The following is a 24,640-nucleotide window of genomic DNA, read 5'->3' as shown; positions in this document are numbered from 1 at the left end:
GCATTTATTAAAAAAATTTTATTAAGGAAGCATAAATGTTTACAAAAATTTGGATAACCTAAAAATAAAGTCTCAAAGAGTAAACATAAACCAAAAAAAAAGAAAAAGAAAAAATGAACATGAACAAAAACTCATTCATTCATAATGTATTTTATCATGGGTTCTCTCAAACTCTCTTTCACATCTTTCTAGCATCTACAAAGACTTTGTTTGGAAAATCCTTTGCTAAATATGTGTCCTCTCCTTGCCAATTCCTCTCTATATTGGATTATGATGTTTGAAAAAAAGAGTACATCTTGTTTATAAGTAATTTGTGTAGCATAATAGCTTAATTTCGAAAATAGACATGTTTTATGCTTGTATTCATCAGCATGCTTTTATACTATTTGTTCAACTAGATTTATGTCTCTGTAAACTTTTTTCTCTTGTTGGTTAGAAATATATTTCCTTTTACCATTACTCCCCTCAGGTACATTAGAGCTCACTTGTGATTGAGGCGTTTTTCTTGTATTAGTACTTTCCTTGGCATAATTATTTGAAGACTTTGGAGCATCAGAAAGAGGATAATAACTTGGATATATTTTAAAAGAGGGGTTAGAATATGAGATTGCAATATCCTAAACCCAACTAAAAAAAATTTAAGTTAAAAGAAAAGAAAAATAAATAAAAAAAATATTTATTTGCAATTGTTCGTACAAAAAAATGTCACTAAAAGTAAGCACATAATATATCAACTTATAGCTCATGATTTTAGGAATATTTCAGGCAAAACAGTGTCCAAAAACAAGCCTCCATGCACTCCTAGAAACTTTCCAAAATTTTTTTTAAAAAACAGAAGGAGAGGGTAGCCCACTCTTAGGCTGCCATGCGCTACCATGGCAGCTTTTCTCTGTTATCAAACCCACTCTATTTGATACCTCACGTCTTAAGGAGTCCAAATATGTGCTTATTGTGACATAAAGGGCCCTGGGTGTGACCTAAAGGGCCCACATGGCGTGTTTCCAGAATTTTTTATAAAAAAAATATTTATTTATTTTTTTGAATTTTTTTTGGGGGACCGACCCGACTCTATAGAGGTTCCAGGTCAAACAGACCCCAAACGCAGGGTTCCACTTAAGTGAAACGCTGTGTCCTGGCCAGCCTAAAATGATGCCGTTTTGGGTTGGTCAGGTCGTCCCTGATCTCCAGCCGGGTCGCCCTAGACCCGCCCAGAACTCTGACGGGTCTGTCGTGACCTGCCGACTTCAAGCCCCCATATCTTACATCTTCGAGCCACTTCTTACGCATTTTAGGTTTCTATGAAATCATCTTTTCAAGTTCTACAATTCTATGGGTTCATTTTCTTTTTAAAAAAACCTTATTTTTAAAGACCCAAAATTCGGTTATACATGGCCGACAGACGGAGCTTGTGAAAATGACCTTTCATCATGTTTTTGAAACTTTACCGTATTACAGATAGATTTACATGCTTCAAATATGAAATTAGAGTGCGTTTTGGAATTCCATACTTAAGTATATCAACATTTGAAAAATGATGCACGAACAACACAGCAGAATATTCGGAAAAAAAATGTAGAGCCTAAGCAATATACACTCACTCACACACACACACACACACACATGTATGTATCTTAAGCCTTAAGATCAGCAGGCTCTAATGCCATTGTCAGACTAAATAGAGAATGGATAAGGAAACATACCAGGTTGGATCTTAGGTTGGGTTAGTCAGATCTTCTGAGCTCACGCTATAAGCTAGACTATAAAAGTTTAAGCTTTTGAGTGAACAACAGAGCACCTTTCTGTAAGAAAGAATGAGAGAGAGAGAGATAGTAGGAAAAAACAACTACTGGAGTGAGTTGAATTGATAGGTAAAAGCCTCTATTTATAACTTTTGCTAAGGGTATTTTGGGAAGCCAAAATATCCACTGAACCCATCAATTTGATTTTGAATTTGGATATTCAAATATATATATTTATCTCATAATATCATGATATTTGAATTAAACTCCACAATCAATCACAATTAATTCTAAATATATATATATCTCTAATATGCATATTTAATCTTACAATATAAATTAATTAAATTTATATCGTAACTGATTGGATTTGATTCAGAATGTTTGACCGAGTCAAACATATCATAATCTAGCTTGGATATTTGATCAGTATATTCTCTTAATATCTAGTCAAATAGTCCCGCCCATCAAGGGTAGATCCAAGCTCAAAAATGCAACAACATGCATATAGTATTCATGAATAGTTGGCTTATTTTATTATGATCATCATCATCATTATCATCATTAAGATGCTCGAGAACCCTTTGAAATAAAATCCGCTGTTTCCTTTCAAAAACACTAGCCCAAAAAATTTCCAAGCCGCAGCTTTTTGAGCTAATTGCTGGAAACAGTAAAAAATAATGCCAAAATACTACATGTTCAAAACTATTTACCGAAATATTGCAGTCAAAGTCGTTCCTCACCAGTTCGAGTTTAACTTAACAGACAACTCGTTCTTTCTAAGTTTGAGTTTTGCATCCTAATTGTTTTTTTTAATAATTTTTTATAAAGTAGCCTGCCAACTACTCCATCCCATTTGATCCTTGCAATTCCCCATGTTATTTTTTCTTGATCCCATGCTGTTCACACTTCCCTTCAGCCCCCTCCCCTCCTCCCTTTATAATTTTATTCATTGCACACATATTCACAAAATATTCAGCTGAATATTTTAAATAATTTCCAAAATTTTAATATATTTCTTTATATAGTAATTTACTAAATAAATATATTTTTATACTAAAATAAAAATAATTACTTTTAAACTAATTAATTATTAGAGCTATTTTTTTTTGCCAGCATAAGAACTAAAAATTTGATAAGTAGAAATATTTAATATTTTAAATATGTAAGGTATATATTTTTTAATTATATCTTTATTTTTTAAAAAAATACATGAGAGATAATAAAAAAAACTTATTGAAGAGAGATACTAGTAAGAGATAATAAGAAGAAATTTATTGCAGAGAGATGCTAGTAACATAATAAGGAAAAAAATTTTACATGGGAGATAATAAAAAGAAATTATTGAAGAGGGATCCTAGTGAGAAATACCCTCTCTCGTCCTATTTATAAGCTTTAAATTTAAAAAGAGGTATGCTCTATTTTATAAATTTTAATGTGGGTTTGTCTTAATATTTAATGCATTTTTCTAATCTTGTGTTTAATTATTTTTCTCTTATTATATTTTCCTACACATTTTTTATCCTTTTTCTTATTTATTATAATAGCATATTTGAAAATAAAAGTATATTTCTAACATATATATTATTTTTAACTAATTTTAATAGGGTTAAAAGTGAAAAGACAATTTACAAATAAGGATATAATTAAAAAAATATGTATATATCTTACACATTTAAAATATTAAATATTTCTACTTATCAAATTTTTAGTTTTTATTCTGGCAAAAAATTATTTTTAATAATTAATTACTTTAAAAGTAATTATTTTTATTTTAGTATAAAAATGTATTTATTTAGTAAATTACTAAATAAAGAAATATATTAAAAATTTGGAAATTATTTAAAATATTTAGCTGAATATTTTGTGAATGTGTGCTCGGTGAATAAAATTATTAAGGGAGAAGGGGAGGGCGCTGAAGGGGAGTGTGGACAGCAGTGGGATAAAAAAAAAAAAGTGACGTGGGGATTTGTAAGGAGAGAATGGGATGGAGTAAGTGGCAGGCTAGCCTGCTATCTCCTTTATAAAAAATTATTAGAAAAACAGTTAGGATGCAAAACTGGAGCTTGGAAAGAACGAATTGTGTGTTACGTTAAACTCGAGCTTGTGAAGAACGGCTTTTACTACAGTATTTCGGTAAATAGTTTTGAATATGTAGTATTTTGGTTTTTTTTTTTTACTGTTTGCAGCATTTAGCTCAAAAAGCCCCAAGCCGCCATCAATTTACCGCAATCAGTATTAAAATTAGGAGGCTCAACCACACGAAGCCATTGCCTATCTGCTTGTTTGAAATAAGAGTGCCTAAAGTCACACCTAAACCATATTTACGTTGCGGCGAACAAAGGAATTTCTATGTTCACAAATAATACTTATTTACCATATAAGTAGTATATTTCATAAATTAAAAATGATTATTAATGTATACAATAATTTATTTTTGAAGAGCTCTAACTTTGTATATGACAACCTAATAATTATTAAGAAATATTAAGGAAGTATAACATTACTAAATATTAACATTATCATTTTAGGATTAATATAATATTTGGTTTTTAAGTTTGCTCTTATTTTAGTTTTGATCCCTTAAATTTCAACTCATAAGTTTTAGTTTCTCGAGGGGTAAAATGATCTAGGTTTTTAAAAAATTATTGAGACTAATACTTTAAATGAAGAGAAACTCGAGGAACTAAAATTTATGATTTAAAACTTATAGGACCAAGAGCAAACTTGAGAAACCAAAATTTTATTAATATTTTATTTTTATATCATAAAATCATTTTATGTATTTTTAAGTTTAATAAGTCCCTTATTAAGAGTGAGTTAGTATTAAAATTTGTATGCATGCTTGTCATGCATCGTTTTGTATGTTGAGCTTATTTCTCTGATAAATATTTATAAAAATGTTTTTATAATTTGCTACCACTCACAAAACATAAAATAAATATTTTATTAAAATCTTAAAAACCCATGATTTGATGCTAAGTTAAGAATTAAGTTAAGGGGACTTATCTAGGTATTTTTAAGCTCTGCATCTCTTCTAGATCTTTAAAAAGCATGAAGGGCCCACAACTTTAGTTTTGATACCGTCCAAAATGAACGTTCAATTCTACCATGTTACTTTCTTTTTTTTTTTTATAGGCTGTTAGGCCCCTGTCTCCTTATCTTTTAAAAATAATGTGAGATTTCTTTGGTGGAATTTTTTTTTCCATATACTTTTTTAAAATTTTAAATTTGGGTGTTTTTATTTGCTTTACTCGTCTTCTACTCTTTTTTGTCCCCCCTACTATTTTTTCCCTCAAACCTAATTTCGTTTTTTTTTTCATTTGGATTTAATTGATAGTCTCTTAGACTTTGGAAAAATAAAACCTAGGATGTTCCATGGAGGAAAAAAGGAGAATAAGACAATTGTAATATCTCAAATTCTTATTCATAGAATTAATTTAAGTAATATTGGGATATGATTATTTCATAATAATTGAAATTTAACATGTAATTATCTAAATAATTGAAATTTATTCAAAATGGTTAAATTTTAAGGGCCTAATCCAAGCTATAATTCTATGAAAAATAAGGGAATCAATAAGGTTTTGCCCGTTGAAACCAAATTATTTCAAATTAAAATATTATAATTATTTTAATTTATGAAAATTTTATTGGGAAAAATACATAAATTTAGATTATTCCTTTTTAAATTTCACAAGAGTCTTGAAATTTTTTTATAAGAGTAGAGAAATCATAAAAAATAAATTAAAATGGAATATTATAATGGGGTTTTCCTTACAAAAAAAAAAGGGAATATTATAAAAGAGAACGGAAAAAAAAAAAGAAAACAAGGGAAAAATTTCACTTAACTCCTCAATAGACATTTAGTATTCAAATGCCCCTAAAAAATTCTAAAATGTCACTGTATCCTTATAACAGTAAATTGAAATTAATTTGTCAAGACAAAAGACTAAAATGCCCTGAAAAAGAAAGAATAATTTTGTTGTTGAAGAAAAAAAGAAGGTTATCACCCAAAAAAAAAAAAAAGAGAAGAAGGTGGCACATGCAGTGAATGGAAACTGTTCTAGCGGCACGAGCTGACAAAAAAATGCAGTGGCTGATGATTATTCTGAAGTCGTGTCCCTCCACCATCTCTCCAAGTCATTGTTAGTGTTGCTAGAAGTGTGAAATAGCGTGACTTTGCCATACAGTGTTATGGCAACAGTGACATCATTGGTTCAATAAGTTAGGATTGCTTGCTGTGTGAGATAAAATTTGTAATTTTCTTTTAGAAATTATCAAATTATTCATCTTACCTGTTAAGCACTTGTGGTTTGTAATATGTGAATGGTGTGTGAAAATGGGTATTTGAATGAATGGGTAAGTAGTTGGAAATGCTTGGTCAGTGAGGGAAAATCTGAACATGTCTTTGATTTTAGAAGTTCTCATCCTCTTATTTTAAGTTGTTAAACATTGGGGGTCTATAATTGCTGAAAAATAGGTTAAAATGGGTGAAGAGGTTATGTGATAAGGTGCTGAAGAAGCTTGTTGAGTTAGGAATGAGAGGGAACGTAGGTGGGTTACAACATAATGGGTGATATTAAAGTAAGTTATACAGATAAATGATAACTAGATGTTGTGAAAAATTTATATTTGTGTTGCAAATTTGCAAATTCTAATTGTCTAGAAAATGGTAATTTTGTATTGTGAAAACTCTTATTTTTGTTATAAATTTGCAAGTTCTAGTTATCTAGGGAAATGATAATTTTATATTATGAAAACTTATATTTTTGATTATATTCTTTCTACATTCTTTATAAATTTCCCCCTGCATGAAAATAATAAAATACTTCTTTTGCAGATATATATGTCGTTTCTCATATCAACTTGCAATAAACCAATCGTCATTCACTAACACGTCTATTCCCTAATCAATATGGGCACCTTTTACGCAAAAAATAACCACGCATCCTGTATGAACAACTTCAAATTAGGTGTTTGCACTTTCAGCTTAAATATTAACAATATAGTCTATCATAATATTATTTTCTATCCCTTCATGTAAGTATACATTGCTCATTACTCAACTTTCACTCTCAAACACAATCAACAAATACACATGGAGAGTCATTCTAAACTCCATAACCAATAGCCATAGCCCAAATACATACCTCGGTTTGTCCCATGTCCTATCCCGTCCCGTCCCGGTCCCGACGGGTCTCTCTTCCCCCTAGTTTGGACCGTATTTATTTTTTTATTGGGCTTGTAACTTCGTTTCTTGTTTTTTTTGGGCCTTAAAAGTCTATAATAATTAATTTTAGGCCTCATAATGGTCAGGTTTTGAATGTAACAAAAACGCCTCTTTACCTTGTATATATATATAAAAAAAACCCTCTTTACATTAGACGCGGGATGAGTTTCGACGCGATGGCAGAGGGAGAGAGACTAGCAAACTCGACTCCCAGGAGCCAAGGCTTTCACGGCGACGCAATGTCTAGAGCAGCAGTAGAGTGAAGGCTCAAGAAGGATTATCAATTTGACCAGCCGATCTCGACACCGGTGGGGAGAGTCTCACGAAGCTTTGAGCTGGCGAGAATAGGACGACAATGATGAGTATTTTGGAGAGCGAAAGGCCAAGAAGGAGATGGACTCAGGAGACAGTCTGCTTTGAAAATAAAAGCTATTATATAAGCATCTGCATTCCTACGTGAAGCAGAGCTAGCGCGGAGAGAGAAACGACGAGAATTGATCGGTGATCTCACCGGGAGACAAAGCAAGAGCTGGCAATAGACAGTGACGAGAGTAGCTAGATCGCGTGGCGTGAGAGGCCAAGACGAGAGGGAGATCTGCAGGAGTAGAGCCGTCACTGGGGAGCTCTAATGGTATTAGAAAATAGGACAAGGGAGTGGTTTTGTTAATTTGTCAAAATATTTACAAGTTTTTTTAAAATTATATACCCTGGGACGGGATAATCTCGCCATGTGTCCCGTCTCGTCCTGTCCACTATTTTGTCCTATACTGGAAATTTTTTTGTCCTGTCTCGTCGTCATCGGGATTGGGACGAATCCATTGGGACGGGATAATTTGAACACCCCTAAACCTAACCTATCCATTTAACTATTTTCAACAAAAAGGTTTATCATTTTACATCAAACCATAACCAAAAGCTCTTTACTCACAAACCACCACAAGTGCACAACTCAACATCATAACAGTAGAAATTTACAAATGAGATCGGATAGAGGAAGATTTTTCCACCCAAGTAACTTAATGGTCCTCCTTTGCCAAGCTTTGCAATGTGAAGACAATATGCACAAGCTTTGGACCTGTGTCATGAAATTACTTGATTGATTTTTTTTAATCATAAAATATGGGTTTAATAGTATAAATTACTAACATTTCAAAACTTCAATTTGATCATGTATATTAATTTAGGATTTTAGAAATTGGTGTCACCATTTTAAACATTGGAATTTCAAATGATATTTATTGCGAGAATTTTACAAAAAGAAATTTGAAATTACCAAATCCTAAATTAGGTTTAATTCCAACATTTTAATGAGTTTTGATAACACTAAACTTGCAAATAATAACACATTTTTGGAGAATTTTTTATTTAAATTTAGTAATTTAAACTTTTTTTTTTTTGAGATTTTCTCATATTTATTTGTCCTTCTTCTTAACATTTTTATTAGAATTACTATTTTATAATTTTTAAATTTCAAAAACATGTTATCTCACTTATACATAATAAAATAATTTTATGAGTTTTAAAAGATAAATCTATTAATTTTACCCTGTAATCTAATTAATTTTAATATACTTAAATTTAGTTGGGAGAAAAATATATGCTTTCCATTATATAGTGTGTGTATATACTGAATTATTGATATGCTACCTCCGGTCCTAATTATAAGAGATGTCTTATACTACTTCTGGTCCTAAATATAAGAGCTGGTTGACTAATTTGAGTAGATTAAGGAAATAAATTAAGTTAGTTAGTTGTAATAAATAAGTGTTGTCTTTTCTAAAATATCCTTACTAATTAAATTTATTGGCTAGAACTATCATTATTAGAAGGATGATTTTGGAAAAAATAAATAAATGTTAGAGATAAAATGAATTGGAGTGTTATATTTAGGGTTGAAATAAAAGTCAAACGGGATTTTATATTAATACTGTGTTTGGTTCGATTAAGGGGAGGGGAGGAGAGGGGAGGGAAGGGAAGGGAGGGGGAGAGATTTTAATGAAGAGAATAGGAGGTGAGAAAAGAGAAGGGTGTTAGATTTAAGGTTTTGATGATAACAATTTAAATAAGTTTTGGTTTGGTATGTTGATTGATCACCCGATGGATCAAAGGTTAATCAATCTTATGTCAGATAAATTGTCACTATTTGCTAGTAAGTTAGCAGTAGGATTGATCGATAAACTAATAGATAATTCAAATTTTATGAGTTAATCGATCATTGTTAACACTGAGTTATATAGAAACTTGAGCAAATTATTGATCAATTAATCGATAATCAACTGTTCGATCAGCAGTCAGAAAAATCTGTACAATTCTGGTAAGCTTTTATCGATCATATGATTGATCAACGTGTTATCAATGAAAGCACAGATAAATGGTAATGTCTTCATACTCACTTAGTATTCTGGTTAATTCATTATTTATCGATCACTTTATTGATTGGTAATTAATCGATAACTTGTTCTGACATTGTTTATTAACTTACTGGTTTATCGATATTTTTACTCTATCTAGGTATGTTGTCAGGATCCTTAATCGATCAATTGATTGATCAGTGGTTTGTCGATCAATTGATTGATCATCATCATATCACTGCACTAAATAGTTCTAAGTCATTTTTGGATCACCTGATTGATCATTGAGCTATCGATCAAATGATTGATCATCCAAACTTCTAAAACTTCTGTTTTCACATAACGTGATCGATCAAGCCTTTTTCCTGACCTGTTTAAACTAAGTTTTTCTACGATATTTTATCAATCACTTAATCGATTAAACTTTAATCGATCATTTACTCGATCATCGAATATTCTGTAACTTATATGAGAAAATCTGTTTTAAAACCTTTTATCGATCAATTTATCTATTATTCATTTATCGATAAAGTGTTCGATCAATGATGTTTAAAATATATTTCCCTCATATTTAGCTTTATCGATAACCTGATCAATCATTGAACCAGTTCATTTCGTAACAACCACTCATGGTGATCTTCAGATTCTTTTGAATCTTTATCTTCAGGCTTTTCTCAGCCTTCCTGTAAGTCTTAATTCTCTTTTAAAAGGATTCAAAGGCATAAATGACATCAAAGTCTTACTCTTATATGATCTTTTATATTCATATCTCACTATTTATCAATCACATGTTTGATGAGCTGTTGATTCATAACTTAATCAATAAATATACATATCTGATTCAAACCTTTTTCCTTCTAATTAATCAATAACTTGATCGATTAAAGCTTTATCGATCAAGACATTAATCATGTAAGTTCATCTTACTTTTTAAATATATGAATATCTGATGATTGATTCCATGTTTTCCACCTTATTGTTTCTAAGATTATTAGATACTTATCACTTGATTTGAGGAAGATTACTTCAGACAAAGAGCCACAATGAATTTATGATGTGAAGAATCAACTTTTGTCAGAAGCTTCCAACGGCTAGTTTCAACGATCATAATTTTCGAGCCAAATGAGAAGAAGATGCTCTATGGTCAAATGCCCAACATCATCTTTAAGTAGAAAAGCATTCAAAACGAGAAAAAGAAGATAGTCTGAGCTTACAACATTAAATGCTAAAATGCCGAATCAACATATTTTCATTTAAAGCTCCAAGAGAAAACTCTCTTTTTTTGTACTTCGAAAACTATGACATATGTATTCGTAAGATAGAGAGGAGAGTTTCCTAGACGTGCTTAGGATTCATCTATCACTTCTTTGAGAGAAAAAATATTCAATCTTCATATCATTATCAGATTATATTCTTACGGTGTGTAAAGGGGAGTATTTACCTCAGTATGAGGTTGCTGTTGAATAGACTGATTAGTCTAAGGATTGTAAGTGGCGTCACAAGTGCCCGGATCAAACTTGTGATTGTAGTGGTTCTCAAGTACCCGTGTTGAACTTGAGGGAGATAGTGGATTGAAAATCTCAGGAGGAGCCTGGGAACTGGACGTAGGTCAGTGAGGACCGAACCAGGATAATCACAGTTTGCATCTTCTCTTCCCTTACCTCTTTATATTTCTGGCTAAACTATTTTATTACTGTGATTATGCTTATGTTGATTCATTGTTTTTGTACTCAAAATTTCTCATGAATTTCATTATATTATGAAAAGGTTTTTGATTTTAATTAACACTCAATTTTCCCCCCTCTTGGGTGATCAGCCGTTCTTAAAAAAGGTAGCTAGAGAGGGAGGGTATGGAAAGGGAAGGGAGGGGAGGGATTTTAATAAAAAAGAGGGAAAAGGAGGGATTTTAATGATACCTTGTTGGGTTTAGAAGAGGAGGGGAGGGGAGCTGATAAAAAATTAACTATTTTAACCTTGTAAAATTAATTTTTTTTTTTTACTTTTCTATTCTATCAAGATATAAATATGTATAATGCAATTCATCAAATTTAATAAAAATTATTAAAGTTGCATAAGAATTAAAATTACAAATTATTAAAGCCGGGAATATAATATTAATTTACTAATGTGAAACTAAAAAGGATAATAGCAAAGAGCATTATTGTTTTGGGTCTCTAATCTAGCATAATGGTATGCACGATGATTCTGAAAATACATATTAAAAAAGTCTGATTAAAATCATCATATTTGCCATAGTCACTTTGTCCTTTGTACACAACAACATTTTGAAACCAATACCATTTTTAATTAACCAAAGTCAGAACAAGTACTTTAATTGAAAGATCAGATGATAATGATGGAAATATATAAAAGATCAAATAGGAGAATCATAAACAGTAGTGACTAATTTTTTATTAAATATCTATGGTATTGTTAAAGTGAAATTTATTGTTCTTAATCAATGTTTTTCAATCCTTGGTCATGACCACGTCACAGCTTCAAAGACTAAGCGCTTGTTTAGTGTTTTTTGTTTTGAAAATAATTTTTTATTTTTAAAAATAAAAATATAAACAAATTTATTTGATAATTTGTTTTTAGTTAGTTGTTTTAAAAAAATAATATGTCTTTGAAAATTTAAAAACCAAAACACTTTTTAGATGTTTTCTTGTTTTAATTATCAATATCATCATTAATATCACTGATTAATCATATTTAGCCTTCAATCTTAGTCGGTTGCCACGCCTTATTAATCATGCTAAACTGGCATTACAAAGCAAGGAGAGAGAAAACAAAAATATTTCTTGGCTTTAGGATAAGTAGAAAATAGTGCAGTAGGGTTATCATCACAAAAGGTATTCAACTCCAGGGATGAATCGGAAAAGAAATCTTTATTGGTTCTACCTCCTATTTTTTATGAAGAGAATGAATTTTTTTAATCGAAGGATAAAAAAAAAGGGTCCGAACCCTTGGGGGATGATTTTGAAGATCCAAAACCAAAAGACAGAAGTCATAAAAGACAAACGATATTACTATGTGAATCCATTCATCCGTATATGTAGCGTTTCACATATGGGAAAATGTTCAATCAGATGAAACAAATTGAAAAAAAAACAATTCCCATCATGAATAAAGAAGCTGAATAAGATGGAAAGAAAAAAAAAATTCTATAATACACACAGCTTTGAAACACAACGATTTGGATTGACCTCAAGCTGACAACCACTTGTTATTCAAGAAAAATTGACTCACAAAGTGAGCACCAAATTATGTTATATTAGGATGATAAAAATTAAAAGTAGAAAAAAATTATACTCCTCCGGTCCTTATTATAAGACCCAATTTGACTTTTTATTTGATCCTAATTATAAGACCCAATTCATTTTCTCTCTTATATTTATGCATTTTTTTTCCAAGATAATCCTTCTAATAATGATAGTTTTAGCCAATATACTTAATTAACAAGGATATTTTAGGAATAACAACACTTATTTATTATAAATAACCAACTTAACTTACTTCCTTAATCTCCTCAAATAAGTCAATTGGGTCTTATAATTAGGACCGGAGGAGTATTATCTTATTTAGATTAATTTTGTAATATAAAAATTTATCTCTTATCTTTCTTTTAAAAAACATAAAAATCTCTTTTTTTAAAAAAATATCCAACCAAACAAGAGGAAGAAACAAATAACATTTCCCTCTTTAAAAATTTCCAAACAAGGGGCCAAAAACGCCGTACCAACATAGCACAACTAGCGGAGGCCGTAATTGGGAGCGGAGGCAGTGGTATACACATCGTCCCATCCTAAAACCCTACTCTCTGAAATCCACACTCAGACCCATTGCTGTCTTCGTCGAGACTCGTTTCCCAAACCAAACGCTGCAGTCATGGAAGCAGTCATGAAGCTATGCCATCGCAGCCTCTGTTTATAAGCGTTTAGGAAGACTGGAAGCAAATCTTATCTGCTTACTTGCTCCATCATAATCTGCATTTCGACCATGATGGCCTTATCGAGAGGCCTTATTTCTCGTCTGCGTGTTTTCACCAGCAACTCGACTGCGACATCGACGGGGACAGGAACGCCGACATCATGGCCGCACCAGTTTTTGAGGGGCTTATGCTCGGAGTTATTGGATGATTCGGGTGCGGGGGAGGCTCGGATTGTTGAAGCGAAGCCAAGGGTGATGACTCCAGGTTCTAAACGAACTGGGGTTATCGCTGTCAAGTGTGGAATGACTGCACTTTGGAATAAATGGGGCGCGAGAGTTCCCATCACCATCCTCTGGGTCGATGACAATGTTGTGACTCAGGTCAAGACCCCGGAGAAGGAAGATATTTTTTCCCTCCAGGTGCGTTCTTGTTATCAGTTACAACTTGTAATCTATATATCGCTTTTGTTGGGACTGTTTTATTTTCATCTAGGAGTGATAGGGGAAGCCCCTTCTAACATCAGGCCAAATGCTATGTTGCAATTAATGCAAAAGCAAGAACTCTTTTTTTTTTTTTCCCCACATTCCTATGACAAAATATGCAATCGAGCTATTTTAGTTGTTAAAGAACTCTTTTTTTTTTTTTTTTTGGGGGGGGGGTGGGTTTACAGATCCTTCCTTTTTGAAACCTCTTTCTCTGTATGTCTTTCCTGCGTATAAGCTTATTGGTGCTGTTTCACTTTCACTAGTGGGTTATTTTGTGCCTTCCGTTAGTTTAAAAACTCAAATATTGATCAGTCTAGAGTGTTGTCTTTTGATACAATGCCAACTGCTGTTAGTTTACTTAAATATTAATGTAACTATGTTCAAACTACTGTCAGACTCTTTAATTTAACTCCAAGCTTATGTACAAAAAAATGGATAATTATGCGCTGGCTTAATCAAATGCCACTTTCATACTTTGGTTTTTAGTTTCATTTCTCTGCTTCAGTACAAATTTCCTTGGTTTCAGAAACAACACTTATTAAGCATGCTTGGTTTAGTGTATATCTAATTATAGACCTACTTAATGCTGTGTTTTTAGTTAGATTGGTTGCGGACAGAAGAAAGAAAAACATCTGACTAAGCCTGAAGTTGGTCATTTTAGAGCTCAAGGAGTTCCAATGAAAAGGAAACTTAGGGAGTTTCCAGTGACAGAGGATGCGCTTCTTCCTGTGGGTACGCCCATTGGTGTCCGCCATTTTGTTCCTGGTCAATATGTTGATGTGACAGGAATCACCAGAGGAAAAGGTTTTCAGGTGGTTTTTCAATTTTCATTGTGTGAGAGTCCGCTTATAATATATTTTTCCTTTTTAAAACTGGTTTGTGTGTGGTGCATGCACTTATGCATGTCTTTGAGCGTGATAACTGTATTTTCCTCCTGTTGGTAGAGAGATGCATGGTTTTCAGTGGTTGTAAGTATATTAATTACTAACAATTGTGTCAGTGGGATGAAATTGGATGATCTTATTTTGCTGAAAGAAATAAAATAAGGCTTTGAATGCCAAACTATGCCATGACTGTATTGTTCTCTGCCATAGTTGTTGCTTTAGTGGGTTAACAAATGTGGTAGTTTAGGGGTGTTATGTCTAACAAATACTGTAATTTAATATGTGCTTAAGGTGTTGATGTTAGAATCATGTGTTGATAAGCTCAAGTACTTAACAGATAAAGATGGATGTACAACTTTAGATAACATTATTTATTTGTTCAACTGTTTTAATCTCTATGATTTCTGGAGTTTTGGGAAGATTGTTCATGGTTTGCCGACAGATTATTCTATTTGGCCTTTTACAAGCAGTGCATTTATATAGTTTGTTTCATTGCATGCTTTCTTGAAGGCCATATTTTCATCTTCTCATTTCTCAAAATTGTATGTCTTGTTTTTATAATTTAGTCTAAAAGCACTTACTTATTTGTGGGCTGCATTTGCATATGCTTGTGATAATTTTTTTTTTCTTTTGTTTCATGTTCAGTAGTTGCATGCGTGTGAAGCAGTCTTGACTTCACAAAATGATGTTACCTAATTTATGGTATAAAATTTTCAGTTGTTTGAATAACAAATCTTCGTTATATTCACTTTTTCAGGGTGTCATGAAAAGGCATGGTTTTGCGGGCATGCCAGCATCCCATGGTGCATCATTATCTCATCGAAGTGGTGGTTCCACAGGTCAAAGGGATGCTCCTGGAAAGGTGTGTGCGACTCCTGAATGTTATATCCTTCTTAATACACCATTTGCTGTATTTTGTATGTAGGAACTAGCGCAAGGCATCGCTCATTTTGGTTCTTCAAATCATTTTGTTGTCTAGATTTCTCTTTTTGATACAGTAATTTTTTTTTTCTGTTTACTTCTTAGGTATTTAAAGGTAGAAAGATGGCTGGACGAATGGGTGGGAAGCAGAGAACAGTGAAAAATGTATGGGTCTACAAAATAGAACCTGCGAGGAGTATGATATGGGTTCAAGGCCAGGTATTTTTGTTTATTTTTTCTTATTTTTTAATTTTCTATGCATTTTTCCGTAAGATGTAAATAGTGGGATTGTAACTGTAATTGAAGGGAAAGGACTATTATTTTAGAACAGTTGTCATTGACCCTTATTTTATTAAGGAAAAAAAGCCCCACCTAATTGTCATGTAGAGTAATGCAATTGGGAAGCTTATGGAGAAATTAGAAATAATGTGGACGATGTTATGATCCTTATTTCATCCAAAGAGTTGGTTGTTAATAGTAGCACAATAGAACACAATGCTATCCATGGAGTTGATCTGAAATATTGGGATAACACTTGTTTGTTGTTATTGCGGTGTTATGATCCATGAATTTTAAAACAAGTTCAAGATCATGTGTGACATTTGGTTAAATATTTCAATTAACTGCTCATTTGATTAGTGTTTTAAGAGCTTCTGCGTAGTATAACTGCCACTGGTAGCAAAGTCAACGCAACTAATGTTGGTCCACTAAGTTTTCTTTTTTGGTAAAATCTTCCTAGTGCCAAAAAGAACTGATTATTCTTTCTGGGGTGAGATCAGTGGAAACTTTGTAGCTACGCTTCTTGTCTGGTCTCAGAGTTTGATTTTTATGTGTTCTTAACAGGTACCAGGAGCTGAAGGGAACTTTGTTTTCATCAAAGATGCCGTCTATAAAAAACCCAGTGAATCAATTCTTCCCTTCCCAACTTACTTTGCTTCTGAAGATGAAGATTCAGCAAGCTTGGAGCCACTGGTTGCTGACCTCGGTGATGTGGATCCATTTATGGTTACAGACTAAAGCGCATGAAGCTTTTTTTCCGTATAGTAGCTGGTTCATTTATTTTAGATTTATTTGTTTTGTGGTTTGAGATTTTGCTGGAATTATTTGAGGATGATTTTGACCCCTTTTTTTTTTTCCTGGGGTTATATCATCGATACTTTAGTACATGAAGTAGCTTTCACCTCCTCGATCTTAAGGTTAACCCTTTTTTTTGCTACAATAAGTGGGAACTTATTTGAAACCTTGCACATCAGGTCATGGTTGGGACTTTGGTGCTGTCATCATTATCAATTTTATTCGTTTAGTGGTTTTTGAAACCATGGATTTGGATTTGAAATGGCTCAGGGGCGTCCCTTTGGTTGGGACGAAGTTCTCATGAGGCGCCTAAAATCAGCTATGGCGAGATTCTGGGATTGCATGTTCATGAGGTTTTCTCTCTCTCTTTACTTAGGAAGAGAATTCAAGTGGGATTTAATGGTGATACTTTTTGTTTTCAATATAGTATAGTTATTAATAATTGATTATTGAATTAGTTAAGGTTTATTTTTATGGTTTCTTAGTGGTATTGATCAAAATTTTGGTTGTATTTGTAATAATGAAATACATATTTATAGAGTCAAATACTTTAACCTCCTTTCTATTTTGTCCTAATTACACGGATTCTCTCTTTATTTTAAAAACATATATTTAAGTCCATTTGTTAAGTTTAATTAAAATTTGGGTTCAAGTATTTTTTATTTACTAATTTGCTTTTTATAATACTGAATCTTAAATTTTGGTTAAAACTATTTTGAAGAATTTAAGTTTTTTGGCTCTTTATGTGAATTTTATTTTTTACTTTTACAAATAGTTATTTGTTTAATGATTTTATCATATTAGGACAGAACATTAAGTAATTTAGTTAATATAAACATAAAAAATTAAATGAAAATTTATTTAATTTTTTAAACAAATTTTTTTTTTGGCCAAAATTTTTTTAAACAAATGTATAATTTTTTTTGGACCAGAAAACAAATATATAATCAATCAAATATGTTACAAACGTTTGCAACAAAATTTTTATTGAAAAATTTTAAATGATAAATTTAAATGATTTCTATAATGACCCAAACTTGTATGATTTGTATTATATGGTAAAAGAATATGAATTTAAAATATTTAGTCATTTAAAAGAAACCTAAATAAATAAGTTTTAATATGTTATGAAGAATTAAAATTATATAATTCTATAATATAATCAAAATAAATAATTTTTATAACATTAAAAAGTTTGAAAAATATGTATTATAATTATTTTTTGTTGTATCAAAAATTAATTTTTTATAGATATAAATCTTCAAAAAATGTTTATGTTAAGGAAGGATATTTTGATCAAAATAAAAGTTTGAAATTCAAACTTAATGGTTAACTTTGGATAGATAGGAATAAAATCCTAAACATACAAAGGTAGTTTGTGAAATATATATCTTAATTTTAAGAAATACATTTTCAAAATAGAGAGAACATTTTTGTAATTTAAATAAAACAAATAGGTAGTCAATGTGTATTACTCATATTTATAATGCAAAAATATGTATATATTAATATAGATTACTATGGAAAAATATTGAGGTTGTTATATAATTGAGACCAAACAATTTGGTACGGTTTTTTATCCAAATGTGATAAATAGTAAACAAATTTACTCAAATATGATAAGATAAAAAATATTTACTGAAATGCTATACCTGAAAATCGTTCAGACCATGATCGAGTTTAAATTTGTATAGAACTCGTTCTGATCGAAAATGAGTTCAGTGAGACCCACGTCTCAAAACAACAGAACTTGGTCAGACCAAGAACGAGTTTAGTGGGACTTTCCTCAAAAAAGTGAATCGATTTGTCTTCTACCTACACCTTTCCCCATAAACTCCATGTGCTTTTTTCTTTTGTTTTTGACTAGACTCCACGTGCTTTTTGTCTTTCAACCACACGCAGAGCTACTGCTCATAGACATAGTTAATTTCCTTCATTAGATATTCTCATCAGTATAGGGGCGTAGGGAGTAGTCATTCAAATTGTCCTTAGCTCATGCCTAGCAAGTATTTTTTTGGCATGTGAGTGCATAGTGTATATTTCATTACTATGTATATAATGTGTGCAATTTTCCACTCAAATCTTCCTTTCTTCTCATTACTTTTCAAGTTCTTCAGCTTCTTTCATTCTTTCGCCTTCCACACTTTTGTTCAGTGAAGTTGGTGGTATGTGCGGTCTTGCAAATATTGTATACGTTTTATCGCAACTTGAAGCTTGATTTTTCTTCTGACTAAAGTACATTCTCTTGATTAAATTTTTTCCCTTAAATTTTTGTATGTATTTTGCTAAATGATGGATAAGAATTTTATATTTAGTCATTTTTACATGTTGATTTTCTTTTAATTAAAAAATATAGATATATAATTAATTTTCATATAAAATAAATTGTAGTTAAATTTTTTATAATATGATTAAACATATATATCTTTTTTTTAGCAGATAGTGTTTGAGTAAATATATAATCAGATTAAATATGTATCTAGTTAGATAGTGTTTGGTTGTGAGCTTAGTCTAGTTTTCTATCTGGCCCATGAAAACTAGCACTAAGTGGTGCCAAAATTTTCCTAATAAAAAGAGTACTAATGACGGGATTAATAATGATGAAAGAAAGGAGTTTCTTTTTAATTTTTTTGGAAAATTAGATAGGACATAGAAAAAGCAATATTTATTAAAGAGGATCTTAAAAATTATAATTATTTAGGGAGACCAAATAATAAAATATAAATTTAAAAACAGTCAATTGTCGCTGATGATATCTTCTATATTTTCTCTTACCACACCTCCGTATCATGATAACCTCCTAATAATTTTCAGGTTTTGAAACCTAAATGAAGTTGAAAGCTTCATGCGTTTGTTTGTTTATTTGTTTTTTTTTTAAATGACAGAAACACAAAAACAATATGAAGGATGATCTATCATTAAAGAGAGGCTTCAGGCTTTCAATTATAGGGTGTAGCTTTTGCTTGTTCAAAAGCTTCAATTAATTTTATCTTTTGTCATATTAAGTAATTATAATTTTTCAATAACTAGGTTGAACTAGTTATTAACATTTATTTTTGTTTTCAATCATAAGTATATTTTTTGGGTCACTTAAACGGTACCCCAGATAAAAACTTTTTTCAAGAGTTATGCCTAATATAAAATTATAAAAGTGCATTCATTATAAGCTTATCATTATTCAATCTAAATTTATCTTTATGTGCTGGCCAAAGTATATATCTCATCAGAAACCTTTGTTCACAGTATAAAAATTAGAGGCTGAAAGGAATATAATTATTCTTTAATAATATATATAAATTAAAATTGAACATTTGAAATATGATGTTGGTTGAAATATGAAGTTGGGAGTAGGAGAAAAACGAAGCAGAGGCAATGTTTTAAATAAAAAACTCACATTTTCAAATAGATTTATTTAATCAAATATTTATCTAATTTAATCATTCAAAATATCCAGTAATGGAGCATAAGTTAGAGGAAATTTAGGGATGTAGTTAAGGAGTAATTTAGTATTTTTAAATATATTTGATCCTTTCAAATAATTATAATTTTTAAGATCATTTCTAATAACGAAGTAGAGGCAATTATTTTAGCTCATATTTTTTTATAATATTTAATTTAATTTTGTTTGAATAAAATGGAATGTATGAAATAATGAATAGAAAATTGTTTATTTAATATATTTAAAATATGTAATTTATATTATGAAATTTATATTTATATATTAGAATTTGCAATATAATTTTAAGGGAAAATAGCAAATAAAGACATTTGAATTATCAAAATTGCAAGGAGGTCACCTGAATAAACCAAATTGCCAAGAGGGACCCCATCTCAAATTGCAATTAGCAAATGTTGGTGAAAAGACGAAATTGCCCCTTAGTAAATTAGTTTCATTAATGAAGGCTAAGACAAAGAATTTGATTAGTGGAGCTTGGAGGAGAAGATTGGGTGTTGCATAGGCTTGAGAATCACGTAAGTAATGTTTCTAAGTAAACTCTTCTTCTTCTCTACCCTTTAAGATCGAGGAATGTCCTCTTGTTCTTGAATATGGTGAGTGGCATTGTGGGCCGTTCGGTGATAGGTATGGAGGGAGTGAGAAGTGGAGTTGATGATGGAATAATGTTGTTTGAGGAGATTTCGGTTGGGTTGAGGTTCAAAATTTTTGTCTTTGTAGTCAGATTGTTGACCTGTGATTTTCATGGTGCAGGTTGCCATTGATTTGGGTTAGCAATGTCATGAATGGGAGAGTACGGGAGGGGATATTGAAGGGGGTAATGATTGTTAGTTTGAGTGTGAAGTATAATGTGGTGCAGTAGGGGGAGGGAATGAAGATCTTGTCATTTAGAATGTCGAACTTGTAAAACCCTAATGTCAAGGGGGGAAGAGAAGAGGTAGTTGGTTATGATTTCTAAATGCAAACGATTCGTTTGATTGAATAAGAGTACACTGAAGCTGATATATTTATTATATGTAAACTGTTGTTCTAGGTTAGCGTGAAAAATGAACCGTAACAATGGGTCAAGCTCTTGGAAGGATTTGTTTTGTTTTTTTTTTTTCATATTGGTGGGTATTTTGAAAGAAATAGTGAAGGTGAAGTTAAATATGTTGGAGGGAGTATGAGAGCATGCAGCATAAAAGAAGGGATAACAGCCAATAAATTAAGAGGGACAATATCACAGTGGATAGACAATGATGCTAAAGGGTGCGAGATTAAGTACATGGTTAAGTTTGCTGATAGCACATTGATTGATTTTTATTATGAAGGTGATATTTGCAATATGTTTAGATGTAATTATAGTAGTGCTTATTTGTATATAGAAGTAAAAGAGAACCAAAAGGAAGGTGGAGTAGGAATGACGGAGAAATATAAATGGTTAAATTTTTGCAGTTGATAGTTATTATTCGCTAATGGATTATTATTAATACCCAAAGAAATGTTGTTATTATGTGTATCGTGTAGCAGTAGAAAGTTGTTATTTGGTAATGAATTGTTGTAAATTTGGATATAAATCTTGGTATTAAGGTAATGAAGTTGCAGTCTGAAGTTGTAATTTGGTAATAATTTGTTGCTAATTATTATACAAATCTTGTTATTTTGCTTAATCTATTATAGTAGAAATTTGTTATTTGCTAATGAATTGTTGATATTTCCCATACAAATCTTGTTATTATGCTTATGCTGTTACAGTAGAAAGTTGTTATTGGGTAATGAGTTGTTGCTATTTCCCATACAAATCTTGTTATTATGCTTAGTTTGTTACAGTAGAAAGTTATTATTTGGTAATAAATTGTTGCTATTTCCAATACAAATCTTGTTATTAAGCTTAAGTCTATTGCAGTAGGAAGTTGTTATTTCCCAATGAGTTGTTGTTAATTTCCATTTGAATCTTGTTATTATGGTTGCAGGATTAAGAATTTGTTTGGGCTATCGGAAGAAATGACTGAAGGTGCGGTGAACCTTGGTAATAACTATAAGCCACTCAGTATTGACAATGGTGGTGAATGCCTAACATATGAAGGAGGGGGTTTAAGTCAGAGAAACTTGTGTGACAATTCAGAGAGTGAAGGGATTATAAGGGGTAATTTGAATTGCATGAAATGCGTTGGAGTTTTTGCAAGAGTAGGGTAATATATTCCACATGCTGAAGTTTTTAGGGAGGTTGTGTACAGGTTTAGTATTGCACCGAAGTTTGCAACGAGTTATGTGAGAAACAATAGGAAGAAGATGAATGTGAGGTGTAAAGTGGAAGTGTGTCCTTGGAAGATATGTGCAAATGTTGTTGAGAGGGATACTCTTTTATTACGGGTGACCACATTCGTTACGGAACACATTCATTCAGCATAAGACAATCTAGATATCACTTATGGTGGCAATGCTGTGTTGACGTCATCACTAATACTTGAGAAGATAAGCAACCATATCGAAAAGCATCGTACCGAAATAAGGAAGACACTGGAAAGGGAGTATGGTGTGAGGCTAATATATTTTCAAGCTTATAAAGTAAAGGAAAAGGCAATGGAACACATACATGGGAAAGCAGAAGAATACTAAATGTTCATACCATGAATATGCCAAAGATTAAAGGAAACTGATGATAAAACAGTTGCTGAATGGGCTGCTGTTGGTAATATATTTGAGCAAGTTTTCATTGTATATGGTCTGTGTATTAAGGGTTTTTTGGGTGGTGCAAGGGCTATATTATATGTTGATGGAACTCATTTAAGTGGTCTATAGAAGGGGATACTACTCTCAGCGTTAGGATATAATACAAATAATGACTTGTTGCCTTTTGCAATAGCAGTGGTGAAATAAGAGAATCTTGATTACTAGAGTTGGTTTTTGTACAAAATTAAAGAAATTGTTTGTTCGGTATAGCTGACGATTGTGTCAGACCAACACAATTTCATAATAAGAGCTATCCAAGCAATATTTGGGGGTGAAAGGCATTCGTATTGTTGTAGGCATATGAAGAAAAACTTCAGCATTGAACAAGTGAAAGTAAACAGAGGTAAAATGACAAGCCAATGTTCAAAAGAAGATGCATTAAAGGTTCTTGATAGAGTAGCTTATGCAAGGGTTGATAATAAATTTGATCATATAATAGCATAGCTGAGAACTATATCTCCCGAGTTACATGATTAGGTTATCAATCAAGATGATGTGAATAGGTCGACAATGAGCAAGTTCCCATTTAAAAGATGGGACAATATAATAACCAATATAGCTGAGTCTTTCAATGCTTGGATGGTGAAGGAAAAAAAGCATAGTGTGGCCTAAATGATCCATGAGCATCAAGAGAAGATAGCAAGGAAGATGCATGCAACATATGTGGCAATGACTAAGTGAAGGAATTGTGTTGGGCCAAAAATCGAGGCAAAGGTTATGGAAAGTATGTATTTCAGTAGGTATATGAGTTGTGACAATTATAGAGGTGGAAGACTATGTGTACATACATTTAGTAGAGACTAAAGAGTAGACCTTGGTTTACACCAATGTAGTTGTCTTGGTTGGCAAATGTCAGGAATTCCATGCTGCCATGCTTGTACAACCATTAAGACTATGGGGGCAAATGTATATAAATATGTTGAAAAGTGTTACAAAATTTCAGCACAAGAGAAAATATATGGCAAGAGCATAGTTTTAGTGGTGACGATCGATATGCCTAACCCAAATGACTGTATGTTTGAGAATCTTGCTCAACAAACCCTACTTTTACCACCAAACACAACTAGGCCTCTTGAAAGACCAAGGACTAAACGGCAAAAATCACAATTCTAGAACAAAAAAAAGCCTACCATTACACCAGATGCCACCAATTTGGACACACAAGGAGGACTTGCAAAAACCCTAACTCATCTTGAAGTTAATTTCAACAAGGGACAACTAATTTTTTTGGTGTATATATGCTCCACCCTTATTTTTTTTGGTGAGAAGGGCATTGGTAGATTTGCATAGCTACACAGCTATTTTTGCAAGTAATATGTTTGGTGACAAGGGAAAATAAAGCTTACAGACATTATTAATGTCCTTTTGTCATTGACTATTGCAAAATCTGGTTACTGTCAAGGGACCTCTGACTTTTTGTTAATTGACATAGTATTCATGTAAAATCCCTTGGTTGTGTTATAAATGCAAACTGGTTAGTTTGATGTTAGTAAAATCGGCTTGTTGTCAAACCACCTTTGGTTTGTGGTTATTTGATATAATATTGTTATAAATTCCCTTGGTTGTGTTGTAAATGTAGGTAGTTAGTTTGATGTTAGCAAAATTTGGTTGCTGTCAAAACACCTCTGGTTTATGGTTATTTGATATAGTGTTGCTGTAAATTCCTTTGGTTATGTTGTAAATGTAGGTAGTTAGTTTGATGTCAGCAAAATTAGGTTGTTGTCAAAGCACCTCTGGTTTATGGTTATTTGACATAGTGTTGCTATAAATTCCCTTGGTTGTGTTGTAAACACGTATGTTTAGTTTGATGTCAGCAAAATCAGACTGCTGTCAAAACACCTCTGGTTTGTGGTTAT

The 24,640-nt window shown here is 31.7% G+C and overlaps 1 protein-coding gene across 1 annotated transcript; it reads left to right on the top strand.

Annotated features, from left to right (window-relative positions):
- The first annotated feature begins 13,116 nt into the window (after positions 1-13,116).
- On the top strand, positions 13,117-16,619 carry LOC114733225 (50S ribosomal protein L3-2, mitochondrial-like). The gene is made up of 5 exons (XM_028920637.1): positions 13,117-13,673; positions 14,342-14,551; positions 15,381-15,485; positions 15,650-15,763; positions 16,388-16,619. The coding sequence occupies exons 1-5, from the start codon at positions 13,323-13,325 to the stop codon at positions 16,559-16,561; spliced, it is 954 nt and encodes a 317-aa protein (XP_028776470.1). The 5' UTR covers positions 13,117-13,322; the 3' UTR covers positions 16,562-16,619.
- The last annotated feature ends 8,021 nt before the right edge of the window (positions 16,620-24,640 follow it).

The sequence above is a fragment of the Neltuma alba genome, unplaced genomic scaffold, assembly GCF_004799145.2.
Source record: "Neltuma alba isolate B1F8T4 unplaced genomic scaffold, ASM479914v2 tig00012988_pilon, whole genome shotgun sequence".
In the NCBI taxonomy this organism is placed as follows: domain Eukaryota; kingdom Viridiplantae; phylum Streptophyta; class Magnoliopsida; order Fabales; family Fabaceae; genus Neltuma; species Neltuma alba.
Note: the sequence above shows the minus strand (reverse complement) of the source record. Positions and strands in the feature narration are given on the sequence as shown.

Bases quoted from the DNA above. Each gene is read 5' to 3' on its own strand.
- LOC114733225 (XM_028920637.1), top strand. From the start codon at position 13,323: ATGATGGCCTTATCGAGAGGCCTTATTTCTCGTCTGCGTGTTTTCACC. The intron at 13,674-14,341 runs GTGCGTTCTTGT...GTTTTTAGTTAG, and splicing joins AAGATATTTTTTCCCTCCAG to ATTGGTTGCGGACAGAAGAA. The intron at 15,764-16,387 runs GTATTTTTGTTT...TGTTCTTAACAG, and splicing joins TGATATGGGTTCAAGGCCAG to GTACCAGGAGCTGAAGGGAA.